Below are 23,632 nucleotides of genomic sequence, written 5' to 3' on the forward strand. Positions count from 1 at the left end.
TCAGATTGCAAACAGGTGGGGTCAGTAGGACCGGAAGGGCAGGTGGGTCAGACTCGAAGGATTGGGCAGTTAGGCTGAACCAGAAAGGGCAGGGGAGAGGGAGGGAGACATGGGGGTCCGGGCCGAATTGGGTTGGGGGTGGTGTGGGAGATGTCCCATGCAAGGCTGGTTCTGGGTTTTTTTAAAATAGGAGAGTTGGATCTGATTTTTTTCCTTGCAACAGTACCTATTAGAGTAAAACTGACAGAACCATCCAAAGTTAGCGATTTAAATCGCTTTTCTCAGTTGGTTCCAGCCCAGCGCAATTGTCTCGGAGAAGTTAGCTCTCCTGGACAATTGCTGGGTAAACCCTTATGTGGGAACTTCCGAGATGAATGCCCCAGCACATTGTTGGGGTATTCATAAGACATACATAGAGCAGAATTAGGCCATGCGGCCCTTCGAGTCTGCTCCGCCATTCAATCATGGCTGATATGTTTCTCGTCCCCATTACCTCAATCCCCTTATTAATCAAGAACTTCCCAAATGCAACGCTGTTGAACCAGGAAGTTATGAGTCATTAAGTACCTAGATGAGCACTTGACACGTCTTGGGGGGGTTTAAACTAATGCAGCAGGGGCATGGGAACCTGGATTGTAGTTTTAGGGTACGGGAGAATGAGAGTATAGAGGTCAGGAGCACAGATTTGATGTCGCAGGAGGGGGCCAGTGTTCAGGTAGGTGGTTTGAAGTGTGTCTACTTCAATGCCAGGAGTATACAAAATAAGGTAGGGGAACTGGCAGCATGGGTTGGTACCTGGGACTTCGATGTTGTGGCCATTTCGGCGACATGGATAGAGCAGGGTCAGGAATGGATGTTGCAGGTTCCGGGGGTTAGGTGTTTTAGTAAGCTCAGAGAAGGAGGCAAATGTTGCACCGAAACAAAAGCCATCTAACCTACACTATGCCATTATCATCCATATGTTTATCCAATAAACTTTCAAATGCCCTCAATGTTGGCGAGTTCACTACTGTAGCAGGTAGGGCATTCCACGGCCTCACTACTCTTTGCGTAAAGAACCTACCTCTGACCTCTGTCCTATATCTATTACCCCTCAGTTTAAAGCTATGTCCCCTCGTGCCAGCCATATCCATCCGCGGGAGAAGGCTCTCACTGTCCACCCTATCCAACCCCCTGATCATTTTGTATGCCACTATTAAGTCTCCTCTTAACCTTCTTCTCTCCAACGAAAACAACCTCAAGTCCATCAGCCTTTCCTCATAAGATTTTCCCTCCATACCAGGCAACATCCTGGTAAATCTCCTCTGCACCCGCTCCAAAGCCTCCACGTCCTTCCTATAATGCGGTGACCAGAACTGTACGCAATACTCCAAATGTGGCCGTACCAGAGTTCTGTACAGCTGCAACATGACCTCCCGACTCCGGAACTCAATCCCTCTACCAATAAAGGCCAACACTCCATAGGCCTTCTTCACAACCCTATCAACCTGGGTGGCAACTTTCAGGGATCTATGTACATGGACACCTAGATCCCTCTGCTCATCCACACTTTCAAGAACTTTACCATTAGCCAAATATTCTGCATTCCTGTTATTCCTTCCAAAGTGAATCACCTCACACTTCTCTACATTAAACTCCATTTGCCACCTCTCAGCCCAGCTCTGCAGCTTATCTATATCCCTCTGTAACCTGCTACATCCTTCCACACTATCGACAACACCACCGACTTTAGTATCGTCTGCAAATTTACCCACCCACCCTTCTGCGCCTTCCATTGAGGTCATTGATAAAAATGACAAATAGCAACGGCCCCAGAACAGACCCTTGTGGTACTCCACTTGTGACTGTACTCCATTCTGAACATTTCCCATCAACCACCACCCTCTGTCTTCTTTCAGCTAGCCAATTTCTGATCCACATCTCTAAATCACCCTCAATCCCCAGCCTCCGTATTTTTTGCAATAGCCTACCGTGGGGAACCTTATCAAACGCTTTGCTGAAATCCATATACACCACATCAACTGCTCTACCCTCGTCTACCTGTTCAGTCACCTTCTCAAAGAACTCAATAAGGTTTGTGAGGCATGACCTACCCTTCACAAAGCCATGCTGACTATCCCTGATCATATTATTCCTGTCTAGATGATTATAAATCTTGTCTCTTATAATCCCCTCCAAGACTTTACCCACTACAGACGTGAGGCTCACCGGTCTATAGTTGCCGGGGTTGTCTCTGCTCCCCTTTTTGAACAAAGGGACCACATTTGCTGTCCTCCAGTCCTCTGGCACTATTCCTGTAGCCAGTGATGACATAAAAATCAAAGCCAAAGGTCCAGCAATCTCTTCCCTGGCCTCCCAGAGAATCCTAGGATAAATCCCATCAGGTCCCGGGGACTTATCTATTTTCAGCCTGTCCAGAATTGCCAACACCTCTTCCCTCCGTACCTCAATGCCATCTATTCTATTAGCCTGGGGCTCAGCATTCTCCTCCACAACATTATCTTTTTCCTGAGTGAATACTGACGAAAAATATTCATTTAGTATCTCGCCTATCTCTTCAGACTCCACACACAATTTCCCATCCCTGTCCTTGACTGGTCCTACTCTTTCCCTAGTCATTCGCTTATTCCTGACATACCCATAGAAAGCTTTTGGGTTTTCCTTGATCCTTCCTGCCAAATACTTCTCATGTCCCCTCCTTGCTCGTCTTAGCTCTCTCTTTAGATCCTTCCTCGCTACCTTGTAACTATTCATCGCCCCAACCGAAACTTCACACCTCATCTTCACATCGGCCTCCTTCTTCCTCTTAACAAGAGATTCTACTTCCTTGGTAAACCACGGTTCCCTTGCTCGACGCCTTCCTCCCTGTCTGACCGGTACATACTTATCAAGAACACGCAGTAGCTGATCCTTGAACAAGCCCCACTTATCCAGTGTGCCCAACACTTGCAGCCTACTTCTCCACCTTATCCCCCCCAAGTCACGTCTAATGGCATCATAATTGCCCTTCCCCCAGCTATAACTCTTGCCCTGCGGTGTATACTTATCCCTTTCCATCATTAACGTAAACGTCACCGAATTGTGGTCACTGTCCCCAAAGTGCTCTCCTACCTCCAAATTCAACACCTGGCCTGGTTCATTACCCAAAACCAAATCCAACGTGGCCTCGCCTCTTGTTGGCCTGTCAACATATTGTTTCAGGAAACCCTCCTGCACACACTGTACAAAAAACGACCCATCTTTTGTACTCGAACTATATCTTTTCCAGTCAATATTTGGAAAGTTAAAGTCTCCCATAATAACTACCCTGTTACTTTCGCTCTTATCCAGAATCATCTTCGCCATCCTTTCCTCTACATCCCTAGAACTATTAGGAGGCCTATAAAAAACTCCCAACAGGGCGACCTCTCCTTTCCGGTTTCTAACTTCAGCCCATACTACCTCAGAAGAAGAGTCCCCATCTACCATCCTCTCCGCCACCGTAATACTGCTCTTGACTAGCAGCGCCACACCTCCCCCTCTTTTGCCTCCTTCTCTGAGCTTACTAAAACACCTAAACCCCGGAACCTGCAACATCCATTCCTGTCCCTGCTCTGTCCATGTCTCCAAAATGGCCACAACATCGAAGTCCCAGGTACCAACCCATGCTGCCAGTTCCCCTACCTTGTTTCGTATACTCCTGGCATTGAAGTAGACACACTTCAAACCACCTACCTGAACACTGGCCCCCTCCTGCGACGTCAAATCTGTGCTCCTGACCTCTATACTCTCATTCTCCCTTACCCTAAAACTACAATCCAGATTCCCATGCCCCTGCTGCATTAGTTTAAACCCCCCCAAAGAGCACTAACAAATCTCCCCCCCAGGATATTTGTGCCCCTCAGGTTCAGATGTAGACCATCCTGTCTGTAGAGGTCCCACCTTCCCCAGAAAGAGCCCCAGTTATCCAGAAATCTGAATCCCCCCCGCCTGCACCATCCCTGTAGCCACGTGTTTAAATGCTCTCTCTCCCTATTCCTCATCTCACTTTCACGTGGCACGGGCAACAACCCAGAGATAACAACTCTGTTTGTTCTAGTTCTGAGCTTCCATCCTAGCTCCCTGAAAGCCTGCCTGACATCCTTGTCCCCTTTCCTACCTATGTCGTTAGTGCCAATGTGGACCACGACTTGGGGCTGCTCCTCCTCCCCCCTAAGGATCCGGAAAACACGATCCGAGACATCACTCTCCTCCTCTTTTACTATTTATATGCCTGTGAACACAATCAAACTTAAGGATTTCACTTTGCAAAAAAGGAAATGAATCCTATTATGGTCTTTGAAACCTGTTTTGAAAGCATTTCACATTTACCACCATCCCATCCATATGTCCCATACTAAAGGTTATAAAAAAACTCTGTTCTATGCTGCATTTTAGTGAACCAATGATATACTTTTGCAGTTAACAGCATTCTATCGTGCAGCTGCAGTCTACACATTCCTCACAATTAAACATTTACTTCAAACAATTCTAGCTATAGAAAAAAATGATTACCGCAAGTGTACTGTCTCCCACATTAGATGTTATAAGGCCATCAATTGCTCCATTTTCAGTATCACGGGTATGTAACCGTTGCATCCTGTTCTGGTGAATTTTGCGGCAAATCAGGACAGCAACAACAGATAAAACAATCAGCACTATCACTGGGCTAACGACAAAAATGATTAATGTCTCCACACTGTAGTCGATTGGCTCTCCTTTTGGTGCTGAAACAAAAAACAAAACAAAACTAATGAAATAATCCTCTTCATTCTGTCACAGTATGCAGGTAGCTTTAATATTTTCTTAAAAGAAAGACAATTTCAAAGAGCAGACATACATCCACATACATATAAAAGAGGAGATAAGTTTCATATAGCTCTGTAGAGAAGTTCCTAGAGAGGCTGGCAGCAAATGAGGACATGTTAGAGCTAACTGCAATCATGGGTGCAGGAAAACGATGAGCAAGGATGAAGGAACTTACTCGGCTATTTCAGGAGGCAGTTAAGAGCCAACCACATTGCTGTGGGTTTGGAGTCACAAACAACCAGCCTGGGTCAGGACAACAGATTACCGAGACTAGCTTTCAATTCTAGATTCATTAATTCATTTTAAGTTCCACCAGCTGCCATGGTGAAATTTAAAGCTGCATAGCCCCATTGCATTCACTTTGGCCTCTGGAATACTAGTCCAGTGTAGCCATCCAAAATGGCCACCTGCAAAGGACCATGGGAATTGTGGTCAGCTTGGTCACAGACAGGTACACAGCCTCTGTGTATTGTGCAAAGAAGCCAGACCTGACTGAAACTTGTATCCATTAAGAGTCAATCACCATTTCCCCCAGGACAATAGGATTCGAATCAAGGAGTCACAACAGTAGCAGACTAACCGGCACCACTTCCCCTTATTTGGAAAGGCCTACGTGCCTGGGACAATGATAGCTAGGACCTGCCCGCCATCGAGGTATCCGCCCCCTAATTGGCCAGGATCAATGGGGTGATCAAAACCCTATCGATCCATTGGATCTGGAGATAGGACCGCCCATAAGGGCGCAAAAGAGAAGAAGGATAAGAGGCCCTGCACACTAGGGATCGGCCTCTTTTAGACTGGCCTGTGTGCGACCAATTACAGCATATCAACCAGTCAAGTTCAAGGACCCGCGATCGCTACCTGAAGGACGAGCCCAGCCGAGACGAACCTGACGACTTCCAACCGACCCACGTGGACACAGATAAAGGCCTTATCTCCCACACAGACGGTCACCCCGAAGTTAGGTAAAGGTCATCTTAGTTATTAGGTTTAGTTTAGTGCGTAGCCGCGAGAATCATTCAATATAAAACAAGTGTGTTGTCTTTTGGACTAATACTAGTTGTGTGGTCATTTGGTCAATATAAGAAACAGCTTGTGGTTCACATCAAATATAGAAGTCAACACCAGTGACATTACTATTATGCCACCGTAGTACTGTGAATCCAAATGTAATTAGCAGTGCTTCAAAGTTCATCCAGACCATACTAACATACATGATTCATGGACCAGCATTTGAATCATCAATTCAGACCATATTTTGAAGCTGAATCCAGTTGAGCATCACACATTTTAATAAAAGAAAAATACTGTACATGCTGGGAATCTGAAATACAAACAGCAAGCGCTGGATAAACTTAGTGGGTCCGACAGCATCCGTGGCGAGAGAAACAGAGTTAAAACTTAATAATAATCATAATAATAATCTTTATTGTCACAAGTAGACATACATTAACACTGCAATGAAGTTACTGTGAAAAGCCCCTAGTCACCACACTCCGGCGCCTGTTCGGGTACACTGAGGGAGAATTCAGAATGTCCAATTTACCGAACAGCACGTATTTCAGGACTTGTGGGAGGGAACTGGAGCACCCGGAGGAAACCCATACAGACATGAGGAGAACGTGCAGACTCCGCAGAGATAGTGACCTAAGCTGGGAATCGAACCCGGATCCCTGGCTCTGTGAAGCCACAGTGCTAGCCATTGTGCTACCGTGCAACCCATAGATACAGGGTCAGGATATGGAAGCCAATCAGTCACTTGAGCTTGTTCCTCCATTTAGTTGACAATTAGGGATAGGCAATAAATGCTGGGCTAGCCAGCGATGCTCACCTCCGTACATGATTAAAAAGTTTGATCATGGCTGATCTGCACCTCATCTCCATTTAACTGCCTTTCTTGATACAAATCTGCCAAAATGAAACCTCAGAATGAACCACACTTTAAATAATTCTCCAGTTTTCTCACAACATAATCCACATAACCTCCTTCTACTACTTCCCATGCCCACATAGTTACTAAACTCTGTTAAACCTAAATTGTGCACTTTCCTTTTGCCAAGCTGAAGTCTGCATCCACTGGTTCTTGAATTTGCTTATCTGTTATGCCTACTCTGTAATAAACTACAACAAATTTCTCGAGCAGAAAGAATAATTCCGACCTAGCAGTACCTTTTCCATTCTTCGATTGAAGGCATCTTGAACACACTACGAGAGTATGCCAGAGAATGAAGAATTGGCTTAACTTGAGTGGGACCGGAACCAATGTTCTCGGGGGTGTGTTTGCTAGTGCAGTTGGGGAGGGTTTAAACTAATGTGGCAGGGGGATGGGAACCGATGTAGGAAGTCAGTGGGGACGGAAACAAAAGGCAGGAAGGGAGAGTGTGTAAAGCATGACCAGAGAAAGCAGGGCAGAGAGCAAGGAAAGTCTCCATTAAACTGCATTTATTTCAATGCAAGGGGCCTGACGGGCAAAGCGGATGAACTCAGGGCATGGATGGGCACATAGGACTGGGATATTATAGCTATGACTGAAACATGGCTAAGGGAGGGGCAGGACTGGCAGCTCAATGTTCCGGGGTACAGATGCTATAGAAAGGATAGAACAGGAGGCAAGAGAGGAGGGGGAGTGGCGTTTTTGATTAGGGAGAACATCACGGCAGTACTTAGAGGGGATATATCCGAGGGTTCGCCCACTGAGTCTATATGGAACTGAAAAATAAGAAGGGAGAGATCACCTTGATAGGACTGTACTACAGGCCCCCAAATAGTCAGCGGGAAATTGAGGAGCAAATATGTAAGGAGATTACAGATAGCTGCAAGAAAAATAGGGTGGTAATAGTAGGGGACTTTAACTTTCCCAACATTGACTGGGACAGCCATAGCATTAGGGGCTTGGATGGAGGGAAATTTGTTGAGTGTATTCAGGAGGAATTTCTCATTCAGTATGTGGATGGACCGACTAGAGAGGGGGCAAAACCTGACCTCGTCTTGGGAAATAAGGAAGGGCAAGTGACAGAAGTGTTAGTGAGGGATCACTTTGGGACAAGTGACCATAACTCCATTAGTTTTAAGATAGCTATGGAGAATGATAGGTCTGGCCCAAGAGTTAAAAGTCTTAATTGGGGCAAGGCCAATTTTGATGGTATCAGACAGGAACTTTCAGAGGTAGATTGGGGGAGACTGTTGGCAGGCAAAGGGACGGCTGGTAAATGGGAGGCTTTTAAAAATGTGTTAACCAGGATTCAGGGTAAGCACATTCCCTTTAGAGTGAAGGGCAAGGCTGGTAGAAGTAGAGAACCCTGGATGACTCGAGATATTAAGACTCTGGTCAAAAAGAAGGAGGCGGCATATGACGTACATAAACAACTGGGATCAAGTGGATCCCTTGAAGAGTATAGAGATTGTCGAAATAGAGTTAAGAGGGAAATCAGGAGGGCAAAAAGGGGACATGAAATTGCTTTGGCAAATAATGCAAAGGAGAATCCAAAGAGCTTCTACAGATACATAAAGGGAAAAAGAGTAACTAGGGACAGAGTAGGGCCTCTTAGGATCAACAAGGACATCTATGTGCAGAGCCACAAGAGTTGGGTCAGATCCTGAATGAATATTTCTCATTGGTATTCACGGTGGAGAAAGGCATGGATGTTAGGAAACTAAGGGAAATAAATAGTGATGTCTTGAGAAGTGTGCATATTACAGAGGAGGTGGTGCTGGAAGTCTTAAAGCGCACCAAGGTAGATAAATCCCCGGGACCTGATGAAATGTATCCCAGGATGTTGTGGGAGGCTAGGGAGGAAATTGCGGGTCCCCTAACAGAGATATTTGAATCATGGGCAGCCACAGGTGAGGTGCCTGAAGATTGGAGAGTAGCGAATGTTGTGCCCTTGTTTAAGAAGGGCAGCAGGGAAAAGCCTGGGAACTACAGACCGGTGAGCCTAACGTCTGTAGTAGGTAAGTTGCTAGAAGGTTTTCTGAGAGACAGGATCTACAAGCATTTAGCAAGGACTGATTCGGGGCAGTCAGCATGGCTTTGTGCGTGGAAAATCATGTCTCACAAATTTGATTGAGTTTTTTGAGGGGGTGACCAAGAAGGTAGATGAGGGCAGTGCAGTAGACGTTGTCTACATGGACTTTAGCAAAGCCTTTGACAAGGTACCGCATGGTAGGTTGTTGCAGAAGTTTAAAGCACACAGGATCCAGGGTGAGGTTGCCAATTGGATTCAAAATTGGCTGGACGACAGAAGACAGAGGGTGGTTGTAGAGGGTTGTTTTTCCAAACTGGAGGCCTGTGACCAGTGGTGTGCCTCAGGGATCGGTGCTGGGTCCACTGTTATTTGTGATTTATATTAATGATTTGGATGAGAATTTAGGAGGCATGGTTAGTAAGTTTGCAGATGACACCAAGATTGGTGGCACAGTGGATAGTGAAGAAGGTTATCTAGGATTGCAACGGGATCTTGATCAATTAGGCCAGTGGGCCGACGAATGGCAGATGGAGTTTAATTTAGATAAATGTGAGGTGATGCATTTTGGCAGATCGAATCAGGCCAGGACCTACTCAGTTAATGGTATGGCGTTGGGGAGAGTTATAGAACAAAGAGATCTGGGAGTACAGGTTCATAGCTCCTTGAAGGTGGAGTCGCAGGTGGACAGGGTGGTGAAGAAGGCATTCAGCATGCTTGGTTTCATTGGTCAGAACATTGAATACAGGAGTTGGGACGTCTTGTTGAAGTTGTACAAGACATTGGTACGGCCACACTTGGAATACTGTGTGCAGTTCTGGTCACCCTATTATAGAAAGGATATTATTAAACTAGAAAGAGTGCAGAAAAGATTTACTAGAATGTTACCGGGACTTGATGGTTTGAGTTATAAGGAGAGGCTGGATAGACTGGGACTTTTTTCCCTGGAGTGTAGGAGGCTTAGGGGTGATCTTATAGAGGTCTATAAAATAATGAGGGGCATAGATAAGGTAGATAGTCAACATCTTTTCCCAAAGGTAGGGGAGTCTAAAACTAGAGGGCATAGGTTTAAGGTGAGAGGGGAGAGATTCAGAAGGGCCCAGAGGGGCAATTTCTTCACTCAGAGGGCAGTGAGTGTCTGGAATGTGCTGCCAGGGGTAGTAGTAGAGGCGGGTACAATTGTGTCTTTTAAAAAGCATTTAGATAGTTACATGGGTAAGTTGGGTCTAGAGGGTTATGGGCCAAGTGCGGGCAACTGGGACTAGCTTAATGGTAAAAACTGGGCGGCATGGTCTGGTTGGGCCGAAGGGCCTGTTTCCATGCTGTAAACTTCTATGATTCTATAATACTGCTTTGGACTAAAAGACAGATTTTCATAATTTTATAGTGAGGTTAAAAATATGCTCACACAAAAAGTTGCACTTACATAAGGAACGGAGGGGAAAGACAAAAAAGCATGTCCAAGTCATATTAATGTCTTTACCATTATAACATGGCTAGAAAATTTACCATGGTCTGAAAAGCTACTGGTTCAGATTTTAATTTTCAGCAATAGTCATGCAACAGGGCTTTTTATATTTTTTATAGATTTTTATATTTATAGAATTTACAGTGCAGAAGGAGGCCATTCGGCCCACCGAGTCCGCACCGGCCCTCGGAAAGAGCACCCCACCTAAGGCCATACCTCCGCCCTATCCCTGTGACCCCACCAAACCTTTTTTGGGCACTAAGGGCAATTTAGCATAGCCAATCCACCTAACCTGCACATCTTTGGACTGTGGGAGGAAACCGGAGCACCCGGAGGAAACCCGCGCAAACATGGGGAGAACGTGCAGACTCTGCACAGTGACCCAAGCCGGGAATCGAACCTGGGACCCTGGAGCTGTGAAGCAATTGTGCTAGCCACTGTGCTACCGTGCTGCCCAAAGTTAGCTCTCTTAGTTATAAGTAATCTTGGCTTAATTGGTAGCAATATTGCCTCCAAGTCAGATGTTTGTGGGTTCAAGCTTTATTCCAGATTGAAAGGCCATTGCAGTGTTGTTGGGTATGCGCCATTGTTGATGTGCTGCATTGCCCGTGGATAAGCCGTTAAATCAAGGCCTCATTGGCCTATTCAAGTCAACATCAATACTCTCATGGCAGGTTAAGAGCAAGTTAAGAGTTCTCGCAGTGCCCTGGCCAATATGATTAATTTAGATTAAGCTGTCAAAGATTGCCCATTCATCTCATTTGCTACTTGAGAGATCTTGTGGTAGGCAAGTTGGGTGCCATATTTACCAAATAATTGCACTTTGGGGACATGTTACAATTGTAAACAGGAAAATAAAATGAATAGAATGCAATTAATTTTTTTTACATTGGAGTTCAACCCATTTTTCGATTGCCTGTCCTTAAGATAATTTAAACCATAAGAAAATGTGCACTGGGAATGGTTCTTGCCATATATGCTTTGAGAAAATATTAAATCAGGCAGCACGGTGGTGCACTGCTGCCTCACGGCGCCGAGGACCTGGGTTTGATCCCAGTCATGGGTCACTGTCTGTGTGGAGTTTGCACATTCCATGTGCCTGCTTGGGTCTCACCCCCACAACCCAAAGATGTGCAGGATAGATGGATTGGCCATGCTAAATTGCCCTTAATTGGGAAAAAAGAGAGAATTGGGTACTTTAAAATTTAAAACTAAATATTAAATGAAGGCTATTTATGTGATAAAAAGTTAAGTTAACAATTTCATGTCACATGCAAACAGTTACAATTAATAGGTATTAAAACCTATTGGGCAGCACGGTAGCATTGCGGATAGCACAATTGCTTCAGGGTCCCAGGTTCGATTCCGGCTTGGGTCACTGTCTGTGCAGAGTCTGCACATCCTCCCCGTGTGTGCGTGGGTTTCCTCCGGGTGCTCCGGTTTCCTCCCACAGTCCAAAGATGTGCAGGTTAGGTGGATTGGCAGTGATAAATTGCCCTTAGTGTCCAAAATTGCCCTTAGTGTTGGGTGGGGTTACTGGGTTATGGGGATAGGGTGGAGGTGTTGACCTTGGGTAGTGTGCTCTTTGCAGACTCGACGGGCTGAATGGCCTCCTTCTGCACTGTAAATTCTATGATAATCTATGAAAACTTAAGCAGCCAGTAGGCTGGAGTAGATAGGACAGAAAATGCCCAAAGATCTGAGCAGATAATTATGTAAAGCTTGCCAGGTAAAAGGGAAATGGACTGGACATTCGTAGAAAACTAACCGTGATCATAATCCATATGATGTACACAAAGACAGAATATGATCATAACCAATATGTATTAAACCCTCCTAACTCTGCAGTATTTGGTCTGGCTATCCAAACCATTCTCATTCTTCCCCACTCGGCATTCTTCATCAGCAGTGACTTATTTTACCCACCCACCACTATTCTCCCTGAAGATGCCAAGGAAGTCTTCCTTTCTTCCTTTTCCCAATTCATTGTTGCTGCTTGGCGGCATAATTCACAGAGGATCTGCTCCCACGTGTATTCAGATCACATCAGTTCCACATCTCCATCCCTTTGTGGGCCTCTGCAGATTAACTTTTATTCCACGGCCGCGGATGCAGTCTCAATAACCTACTCAAATTCAAGTTTCAGACTCCATGTAATTTTCATCACAAAGACAGTGTACTTTGGTCTCTGTACCATTACCTGTCATTACTCCTACTTGAGAAAACATGCTGCGGTAAAGCCATGACTTCTTCACCTTCGGACTCAATTATTTGACTGCTCTCCTGGATGACCACCATTATTCAGCTCGCCCAAAACTCCACTGCTCGCAATCTGCAGCTGTCAATTTAGAACCTAGAACATACAGTGCAGAAGGAGGCCATTTGGCCCATCGAGTCTGCACTCACCCACTTAAGCCCTCACTTCCACCCTATCCCCGTAACCCAATAACCCCATCTAACCTTTTTTGGTCACTATGGGCAATTTAGCATGGCCAATCCACCTAACCTGCACATCTTTGGACTGTGGGAGGAAACCGGAGCACCCGGAGGAAACCCACTGGGAGAACAGATTTTTAAAAAGTTTGTCTTTAAATGAATTTATCTTATTTAGCAATTATGATCAAATGACTGCTAGGTATACCTTTTCTGTCAAGTGCCTGGTCCAAATTCAGAATAAGATTGTACCCAAAACATTGTATAACCCCAGGGGAAATTCAAGGTAACCAGTATAACCTCGGCAGGGTATGGGCAAAAACAGAATAGACCGGTTCCCACATCCTGGCAGCACTGCTGAAATTTCCACTGGAGGTTATAATTATAATCGCTTAATGTCACAAGTCGGCTTCAATAAAGTTACTGTTAAAAGCCCCTAGTGACAGAATATATTCCCGTAACAGCCTCCCCGAACAGGCACCGGAATGTGGCGACTAGGCGCTTTTCACAGTAACTTCATTTGAAGCCTACTTGTGACAATAAGCGATTTTCATTCATTTCATTTATAGCAGAAAAATAAACCATTCAGCCCAACTGTGTTCCTGTTCATATAGTCCACACGTACCTCCTCCCATTCTATTTATTCACCCAGACTTTCAGTATATCCCTTTCTTCTCTTTTCCCTCATGTGCTTATCTATTTTCCTTTTGAAATCACCGGAGCTATTTGCCTCAATTACTTCCTATAGTAGCGAGTTCCAGATAGAGTAAAGATATGTCTTATTTTCCCTGCAGGATTTATATTTTGTATTTTTGGCCTCTATCAAATTTTAGATTTTCTTATGTATTCTCCAGATTTATCCTGCCCAGTTATTCATTAATTTGAAAATCTCTAGCAGGTCACCTTGAAGTCTTTTATAAAATCATAGAATCCCTACAGTGCAGTGTGGTAGTCACCACTGATGTATATATTGTATATAGAGGATGTCGGTGTAGATGTTTTGTGGTAAGGTACGGGGGTAGTTCCCTGCCTGCTGGCTCCGCCCAGTAGGCGGAGTATAAATGTGCGCTCCTCGTACAGCAGCCATTTTGCCAGCTGTTGTAGGAGGCCACACATCACAGTGTAAAAAAGCCTCGACTGCATCCAACTCTCGTATTTGTGTAATTGATTGTGCATCATGCAGAAGGAGGCCATTCAGCCCATCGAGTCTGCACCAACCATTTGAAACACCATCCTACACAACCCAATCCGTGCCCTATCCGAGTAACCCCACCTAACCGTTGGACACCAAGGGCAATTTAGTATGGCCAATCCGCCTAACCTGCACATCTTTGGACTGTGGGAGGAAACCGGAGCACCCGGAGGAAACCCACGCAGATACAGGCAGAAAGTGCAAATTCCACACAGTCACCCGAGGTCGGAATCAAACCCGGGTCCCTGGTGCTGTGAGGCAGCAGTGCATCATGCCACCGTGCCACTCCTAAAGAAAAAAGCCTCAAGCCTATACAATCTTACCTAATATTAATTCCATTTTATGAAACAATCACTGGAGCTCACAGTTATGTAACTCAAATTACTAATCAACACTGGTGTTCAGCTTAGTACACTACTGCATAGGCTGCGAGGCAGTTCTACTTTTCGTTCAAACTATTTCCACCAGTTTTAAAGAGATACACACTACCTCTTGTAACATATCAACGGTTTGGAGTGGTCACCCGTGTCCCATTTCCTAAGGTGAGGGCCAACCATTCAAGATTGGACTCCACATTTGGCTCCCAGGCTGGAAAGTGGCAGCACAACTGAAACAGGTTTGCCCTCACAGTAGCTCATCATTGCAGCAGAGGAGTTTGCTGACATTTAAATCAAGGGTAGTAATCTCCAATTGGACGCTCAATTAATCAAGCAGAACATATGCACTGTCGACTACAATAAAATTCATACATTCTTCCGCAGCAGTAAGGTGCTATTGTAATTCTGCAGTTCAAATCAGAGGTAGTAAAAAATGACATTTTGTGGCACAGTAGCACAGTGATTAGCACTGGTGTTTCAGAACGCCAGGGACCCGCACTCAATTCCCGGCTTGGCTGTGCGGAGTCTGCACATTCTCTCCGTGTCTGCTTGGGTTCCTTCCACAAGTCCCGAAAGACGTGCTCGTTAGGGAATTGAATTCTCCCTCTGTGTACCCGAACAGGCACCGGAATGTGGCGACTGGGGGATTTTCACAGTAACTTCATTGCAGCGTTAATGCGTAAAAGATTATTAGTATTATTATTTTAGAACTGCATCGATTATCAATTGTCAGTAATAAGGCAGTGTAAAGATAAAAGACAGGATAAAAGCAAATTACTGCGGATGCTGGAATCTGAAACGAAAGAGAAAATGCTGGAAAATCTCAGCAGGTCTGGCAGCATCAGTAGGGAGAGAAAAGAGCTAACGTTTCGAGTCCGATGACTCTTTGTCAGAGATAATGATTTCCATATTTTCATTAGGCCGAAAAGCTTTACACATTTGACTGTTATCTTTCCCATTCACGCAAGTGTACGTTAGCCAAATATGGGGAAATGAAGCAGCCATTCAAAAAAAAGGCAATAATGCATCAAGAGAAATGACCAGATACAAAGTAAGGGAAATGTGTTATGCTTTACAGGCAATGCACCGGAGGAATAGTAAGTAACAAATTCTTACTAGGCAATTCACTGCTGTATAGGTATGGAGCAACCTTTCCTTAAAACACAACAGTAAATAAACTACTGCGCTGTTTGCCACAATATCACATTCAGCTACCATCTTTAAAACCTTACAAAAGTCTGCAAAAATCATATGAATTGGCTGCAACTGATTCCACACTCATTCGCATTAATCTAATGCTGGTTACTTGAAGGAGAAACCGCAGTTTAAAAATGGATGTAAAATCAGACAGTTAAAACTTACAAAATATTTCTCAATTCAGAACTCTTGGGCACCAAGAATGTGAATGTCACAAATTCTTTCTGGTAGCAGTTCAGTGAGTTTTAAACCGTGAAAGACTCCTCTGATGATTGCAGATTGATGCAGGGTTTGAAATGTACGGAGTCATTGTATTGCAATTAATTATTCAAAAAATGTTATCCTTTGAGGTCCCACCAGCAAAAAAGTCTGATTTCATCATAGAACATTACAGCGCAGTACAGGCCCTTCGGCCCTCGATGTTGCGCCGACCTGTGAAATCACTCTAAAGCCCATCTACACTATTCCCTTATCGTCCATATGTCTATCCAATGACCATTTGAATGCCCTTAGTGTTGGCGAGTCCACTACTGTTGCAGGCAGGGCATTCCACGCCCTTACTCTCTCTGAGTAAAGAACCTACCTCTGACATCTGTCCTATATCTATCTCCCCTCAATTTAAAGCTATGTCCCCTCGTGCTAGGCATCACCATCCGAGGAAAAAGGCTCTCACTGTCCACCCTATCCAATCCTCTGATCATCTTGTATGCCTCAATTAAGTCACCTCTTAACCGTCTTCTCTCTAGCGAAAACAGCCTCAAGTCCCTCAGCCTTTCCTCATAAGATCTTCCCTCCATACCAGGCAACATTCTGGTAAATCTCCTCTGCACCCTTTCCAATGCTTCCACATCCTTCCTATAATGCGGCGACCAGAATTGCACGCAATACTCCAAATGCGACCACACCAGAGTTTTGTACAGCTGCAACATGGCCTCATGGCTCTGAAACTCAATCCCTCTACCAATAAAAGCTAACACACCGTATGCCTTCTTAACAACCCTCTCAACCTGGGTGGCAACTTTCAGGGATCTATGTACGTGGACACCGAGATCTCTCTGCTCATCCACACTGCCAAGAATCTTACCATTAGCTCAGTACTCAGTCTTCCTGTTATTCCTTCCAAAATGAATCACCTCACACTTTTCTGCATTAAACTCCATTTGCCACCTCTCAGCCCAGCGCTGCAGCTTATCTATGTCCCTCTGTAACTTGTAACATCCTTCCGCACTGTCCACAACTCCATCAACTTTAGTGTCATTTGCAAATTTACTCACCCATCCTTCTACGCCCTCCTCCAGGTCATTTATAAAAATGACAAACAGCAGTGGCCCCTAAACAGATCCTTGTGGTACACCACTAGTAACTGGACTCCAGTCTGAACATTTTCCATCAACCTCCAGACACCCTTTGTCTTCTTCCAGCTCGCCAACTTCTGATCCAAACTGCTAAATAAGAACATAAGAACTAGGAACAGGAGTAGGCCATCTGGCCCCTCGAGCCTGCTCCGCCATTCAATGAGATCATGGCTGATCTTTGTGGACTCAGCTCCACTCTTCGGCCCGTACACCATATCCCCGAATCCCTTTATTCTTTAGAAAGGTATAATCACCCTGAATCCCATGCCTCCGTATTTTCTGCAGTAGCCTACCGTGGGGAACCTTATCAAACGCTTTACTGAAATCCATATACACCACATCAACTGCTTTACCCTCATCCACCTATTTGGTCACCTTCTCAAAGAACTCAATAAGGTTTGTGAGGCACAACCTACCCTTCACAAAACCATGTTGACTCTCTAATCAAATTATTCCTTTCCAGGTGATTACACATCCTATCTCTTATAAACCTTTTAAAGATTTAGCCCACAACAGAAGTAAGGCTCACTGGTCTATAGTTACCGGGGTTGTCTCTACTCCCCTTCTTGAATAAGGGGACAACATTTGCTATCCTCTAGTCTTCTGGCACTATTCCTGTAGACAAAGATGACTTAAAGATCAAAGCCAAAGGCTCAGCAATCTCCTCCCTAGCTTCCCAGAGAATCCTAGGATAAATCCCATCCAGCCCAGGGGACTTATCTATTGTCACACTTTCCAGAATTGCTAATACCTCCTCCTTATGAACCTCAAGCCCTTCTAGTCTAGTAGCCTGAATCTCCGTATTCTCCTTGACAACATTGTCTTTTTCCTGTGTGAATACTGACGGAAAATATTCATTTAGCACCTCTCCTATCTCCTCGGACTCCAAGCACAACTTCCCACTACTGTCCTTGACTGGCCCTACTCTTACCCTAGTCATTCATTTATTCCGGACATATCTAGCGAAAGCTTTAGGGTTATCCTTGATCCTACCTGCCAAAGACTTCTCATGTCCCCTCCTGACTCTTCTTAGCTCTCTCTTTAGGTCCTTCCTAGCTAACTTGTAACTCTCGAGTGCCCTAACTGAACCTTCATGTCTCATCTTTACATAAGCCTCCTTCTTCCTCTTAACAAGTGTTTCCACTGCTTTAGTAAACCACGGTTCCCTTGCTCGACCACTTCCTCCCTGCCTGACAGGTACATACTTATCAAGGACACGCAGTAGCTGTTCCTTGAACAAGCTCCACATTTCCATTGTGCCCATCCCCTGCAGTTTTCCTCTCCATCCGATGCATCCTAAGTCTTGCCTCATCGCACCATAATTGCCTTTCCCCAGATATAACTCTTGCCCTGCGGTATATACCTATCCCTTTCCATCACTAAAGTAAACTTAATCGAATTGTGGTCACTATCACCAAAGTGCTCACCTACCTCTAAATCTAACACCTGTCCTGGTTAGTTTCCCAGTACCAAATCCAATATGGCCTCGCCTCTCGTTGGCCTATCTACATACTGTGTCAGGAAACCCTCCTGCACACATTGGACAAAAACAGACCCATCTAAAGTACTCAAACTATAGCGTTCCCAGTCAATATTTGGAAAGTTAAAGTCCCCCATAACAACTATCCTGTTGCTTTCGCTCCTATCCAGAATCATCTTTGCAATTCTTTCCTCTACTTCTCTGGAGCTTTTCGGAGGCCTACAGAAAACCCCTAACAGGGTGAACTCTCCTTTCCTTTTTCTAACCTCAGCCCATACTACCCCAGTAGACGAGTCCTCATCAAACGTCCTTTCTGCCACCGTAATACTGTCCTTGACTAACAATGCCACCCCTCCCCCTCTTTTACCACCTTCCCTGAACTTACTGAAATATCTAAACCCCGGCACTTGCAACAACCATTCCTGTCCCTGCTCTATCCATGTCTCCGAAATGGCCACAACATCGAAGTCCCAGGTACCAACCCATGCCGCAAGTTCACCCACCTTATTCCGGATGCTCCTGGCATTGAAGAAGACACACTTTAAACCACCTTCCTGCCTGCCGGTACACTTCTGCAACTTTGAAACCTTACTCATGACCTCACTACTCTCAACCTCCTGTATACTGGAGCTACAATTCAGGTTCCCAAGCCCCTGCTGAACTAGTTTAAACCCTCCCGAAGAGCATTAGCAAATTTCACTCCCAGGATATTGGTACCCCTCTGGTCCAGGTGTAGACTATCCCGTTTGTAGAGGTCCCACCGACCCCAGAATGAGCCCCAATTATCCAGGTATCTGAAACCCTCCCTCCTGCACCATCCCTGTAGCCACGTGTTTAACTCCTCTCTCGCCCTATTCCTAGTCTCGCTATCACGTGGCACGGGTAACAACCCAGAGATAATAACTCGGTTTGTCCTAGATCAAGGTTTCCACCCTAGCTCCCTGAATTCCTGCCTTACATCCCTATCCCTTTTCCGACCTATGTCGTTGGTACCTATGTGGACCACGACTTGGGGCTGCTCCCCCACCCCCTTAAGGATCCCGAAAACACGATCCGAGACATCACGCACACTGGCACCTGGGAGGCAACACACCAACCGTGAGTCTCTCTCGTTCCCACAGAATCTCCTATCTATCCCCCTAACTATAGAGTCTCCAACGACTAATGCTCTTCTCCTCTCCCCCTTCCCTTCTGAGCAACAAGGAAAGACGCTGTGCCAGAGACCTGTACCCCATGGCTTACCCCTGGTAGGTCCCCCCCTCCCTCCCCAACAGTATCCAAAGCGGTATACTTGTTACTAAGGGGAATGACCACAGGGGATCCCTGTACTGAATGCTTCCTCCCAGCCCCTCTCACCGTCACCCATCTATCTTTATTCTTCGGAGTAACTACATCCCTGAAGCTTCTATCTATGACCACCTCTGCCTCCCGAATGATCCGAAGTTCATCCAGCTCCAGTTCCCTAACGTGGTTTCTGAGGAGCTGGAGATGGGTGCATTTCCCACAGATGAAATCAGCAAGGACACTGACGGCGACCCTCAGCTCAAACATTCTGCAGGAGGAACATTGCACTACCTTCCCTGCCATCCCTTCTAGATTAAGAAAAAGAAAGAGCTTATCTTTTATTCACTCCCCCTCCCAGCAAGCACTCACTCAGCAACCTCTGCGCCCCGCACGATAACAACTGAGGGAAAATAAAAGAAAAACTACTTACCAGTCACCAGCCAGTCCCTTACCTGCAGGCTGTGACGTCACGGTTCAACTTCCTCAGGCTAAGGCTGCAGCAGGAAGTAATGACGAGGCATAGTGACAATGTCAGAGCATTAGTAACCCAGAGGCATGGGATCAACGAACCACTTAGCAAGTGTGCTATCACTCAAAGACACCATGGTGGAATTTCCTGGAATAAACTATGCTCTCAGAAAAACAGCACATATATATTTCCCCCCATGTTTGTTACAAAAGAATCAAAACATTCTAATTCTTACCTTGAGAAAGAAGGGGCATTGCTGTAATGTTCCTGTTACACAGGTTATCACTGCAGCACCGGACAACAGAGCGTTCCGAGGGCGAGATCTTGCAGGACATTTCGACCTGCTCACGGGTAGCAAAGCAACCTTTCTGGAATACTGGACCTTCTCCATTTTGTGTGACTGAAGCAAAACACCGTAGACCCTGGCAAAGAGGCTCTGTCCCACATGTGCTGCCCTCGCAGATGCACTCAACATTTGAGCTGTCTTCTTTGACACACGCACAAAAAAGAGAAAACATTTGCTCAATATTAGAATGACCAGAGGGAACATTTTAAATTCAGCAGTTCAACCGATTTTGTGCGTAATTAAACTTGGATGTATGTTTTTAAATTATCACGTTCACTGAAACTGGTGAAACTTAGCTGCTAGGAAAAGGCGGTGGAGATGAATGTAATACACCTCTCCCTGCCCATGCAGGTCTAGTCATTCAACAAAGAACAAAGAAAAGTACAGCACAGGAACTGGCCCTTCAGCACTCCAAGCCTGTGCCGATCATGCTCTAACTAAAAACAAAACCTTTTTCCGTTACTCAGTCTGTATCCATTTCAAATAAGAGTAATGGTACGCTCCGAGGATGTCCCACATTGGTGGGCTGAAACCTCAACTTCATCCACAAACAACAAACTGGCAATCCACCTTTTACAATTCTAGCCAGCAACGATCTCCAGCGAAATGTTCCTAACGTTTCTACTTAAGTGAAGGATTTTCATGCTGTCTCAAGTCATTCTAATGCCTTTTTCATATCTTCATTTAGCTCTCTCACAAGAAATGTAACTTTTCACTGACATAGTAGTGACCAAAATGGACACAATTTGTTAAGTACCCATGGGTGTCCAGTAGAAATTAAGAACGCGATGGAATAAATGGAACGTTCAAAACTGGCATTTAAAGTTACATGTCTCAAATAAGAAACTGAGCCATTCTTCACAGGGCACAGCAACTTCATGGTTACAGATATCTGACCAACAATTCAGTAGTTGCAATTCAAATATGTGGCTGAAGAGATGGTGGGAGGGGAAGGGTTTCAAATTCCTGGGACATTGGGATTGGTTTTGGTGGACATGGGACCAGTACAAACTGGATGGGTTGCGCCAGGGCAGGATCGGGACTGATGTCCTAAGAGGGGTATTTGCTAGAGGGGTTGAACCATAGAATTTACAGTGCAGAAGGAGGCCATTCGGCCCATCGAGTCTGCACTGGCCCTTGGGAAGAGCACCATACCCGAGCCCACACCTCCACCCTATTCCCGCAACCCAGTAATCCCACCCCACCTTTTGGACACCTTAACACGGCCAATCCACATAACCTACACATCTTTGGACCGTGGGAGGAAACCGAAGCACCCGGAGGAAACCCACGCACACACGGGGAGGATGTGCAGACTCTGCACAGACAGTGACCCAAGCCTGGAATCGAACCTGGGACCCTGAAGCTGTGAAACAACTGTGCTAACCACTGTGCTGCCCCACATTGGCAACCTGGTTGGGAAGAGTTTAAACTAAAATTGCTGGTGAAAAATAATCGAAGCGGGTCAAAGGATATTATAAAGATAAGCTTCAAGGCTTGATGCTTTCATGCGCGGAGCATTTGCAATAACATTGATTAATTAATTGTGTAACTGAGTATGCCATATTGGGGATGACGGAAACATGGCTGCAGGGTGACCAGGGATGGGAACTCAACATCCAAGAGCATTTCAAAAGGACAGACAAAAATGAGAAGGCGATGGTGGACGGGCAGGGTCTATCCCCTTCGGCTCAGTGGTCGGTGGACCTGTTGGTGAGCTTCAGAAATGAGAAGTTCACCCAACACCAGAAGGAACGTACGGAGGACCTGGCCCAGGCGGTGGACTCGACCAAGGTGGCGGTTGACCGCGAGGAGACGAGACTGGCAGCCCAGGGACAGGTGATCCAGAGTTTGGAGGAACTGGCGGGGGAACAGGAGGAACAGTCCACCTCGATGACAGCAGAGATTGGGCTGATGCGTGACTAGCAGAAGCGACTGCTGGAGAAAGTGAAGGAACTGGAGCACCGTTCTCGGAGGCAGAACATCCGAATCGTGGGTCTGCCGGAGGGAATCGAAGGATCGGATGCGGGTGCATATGCAAGATGCTGGAGGAACTGCTCAGGGAAGGGGAGGGTGAGCCACCGAGGCAATGGTGGTACGATTGCATCGATTCCTGGACAAGGAGCGCATCATGAGGTGCGCCAGGCAGACGATGTAATGCACTTGGGAAGACGTTGATATTCGGGTGTACCAAGACCTGCCTGGGAGCAGAGCTCGCGAAGAGGAGGGCGAGCTTTAATAAGGTCTAGTCAGCCCTGTACAAGAAGGGCGTAAAGTTTGGACTACTGTATCCTGCTCGCCTATGGGTGACTTCTGGGGCCGGGTGCTGTACTTTGAGTTGGCGGAGGAGGCAGCAAACTTTATGAAGGGGAATGGACTGGCAGGCGAAGGAGGTCCTTGAACTTTGATTGAGGACAACTGAACTATGTTGTGAAAAACTTTGGGTTTACGCTGTTTGTATTTCTTTCTTTTGTTTCCCGTTCTTCGATCCTGTTTGGGGTGTGGCCGGTTTACAGTGCTTTGTTAAGGGATGAGGGGTGGGTCTCTGTGTTCGGACCTTGGGAGGGATTGTTTGTTTTTACTTCTTGCCCGTGATTTGACCGTTTGCACTAAGAGGGGGGAGGGGGCGGTGGTAGGATGCTCAGCACCATGGACGGGGGCCACTAGGCTAGCTGAGGGGGCTAGTTCACAGAAGCAAAGTGGGAGTGAGCTGAAGATCGATTTGGGAGGGGGAAAATGGGGGGGGGAGATTATACTGCTGACGGGGAGGGGTTCAAAGTGGAGGGGGGAGGAGGGCTGATGACGGTAGTTGCCAGAGAGCGGGCCAGGGGAGGTGCGGGAGATGGGCCGCACACTGGTCTAGGGGAGGTTATGGTTGATCGGCAGGAGAGGAGGGCGGGGTGCCCCCCTGGCAAGGCTGGTCACGTGGAACATTCGGGGACTGAATGGGCCAGTCAAAAAGGCCCGCATGTTCGCGCACTTGGGGCAACTGAAGGCGGACGTGGCTATGTTGCAGGAGACACATCGTTAGATGGGGAATTTGATTAGGTCAAAGAAGGGATGGGTTGAACAGGAGTTCCATTCGGGGTGTAAAATGACTGTTATGGGCGAGGCGTTTTCAGAACCCCAAAATGTATCATAGAGTTCAACCAGCCTCTCCCTTTAATGTATTGTTGCTTTTCCTAGCACACGGCTTGTTACCTAGGTGTGGGATTACAATTATGGACACGTGGGTTTTTAAA

General features: G+C 46.0%; 1 protein-coding gene across 4 annotated transcripts in view; it reads right to left on the reverse strand.

Moving 5' to 3' along the window:
• LOC140385326 (activin receptor type-1-like) overlaps positions 1 to 23,632 on the reverse strand; it is a 310,011-nt gene that overhangs the window by 57,834 nt on the left and 228,545 nt on the right. For 3 of the 4 annotated variants that reach the window (XM_072467388.1, XM_072467385.1, XM_072467387.1), the window contains 2 exons: positions 20,280 to 20,531; positions 4,534 to 4,745 (listed from right to left, as the gene is read on the reverse strand). In XM_072467388.1, the coding sequence (XP_072323489.1) occupies positions 4,534 to 4,745; positions 20,280 to 20,531 (464 nt within the window). The remainder of the gene's footprint in view (positions 1 to 4,533; positions 4,746 to 20,279; positions 20,532 to 23,632) is intronic. The other variant, XM_072467386.1, reaches the window with a different exon arrangement.

The sequence above is a fragment of the Scyliorhinus torazame genome, chromosome 11, assembly GCF_047496885.1.
Source record: "Scyliorhinus torazame isolate Kashiwa2021f chromosome 11, sScyTor2.1, whole genome shotgun sequence".
Lineage (NCBI taxonomy): Eukaryota > Metazoa > Chordata > Chondrichthyes > Carcharhiniformes > Scyliorhinidae > Scyliorhinus > Scyliorhinus torazame.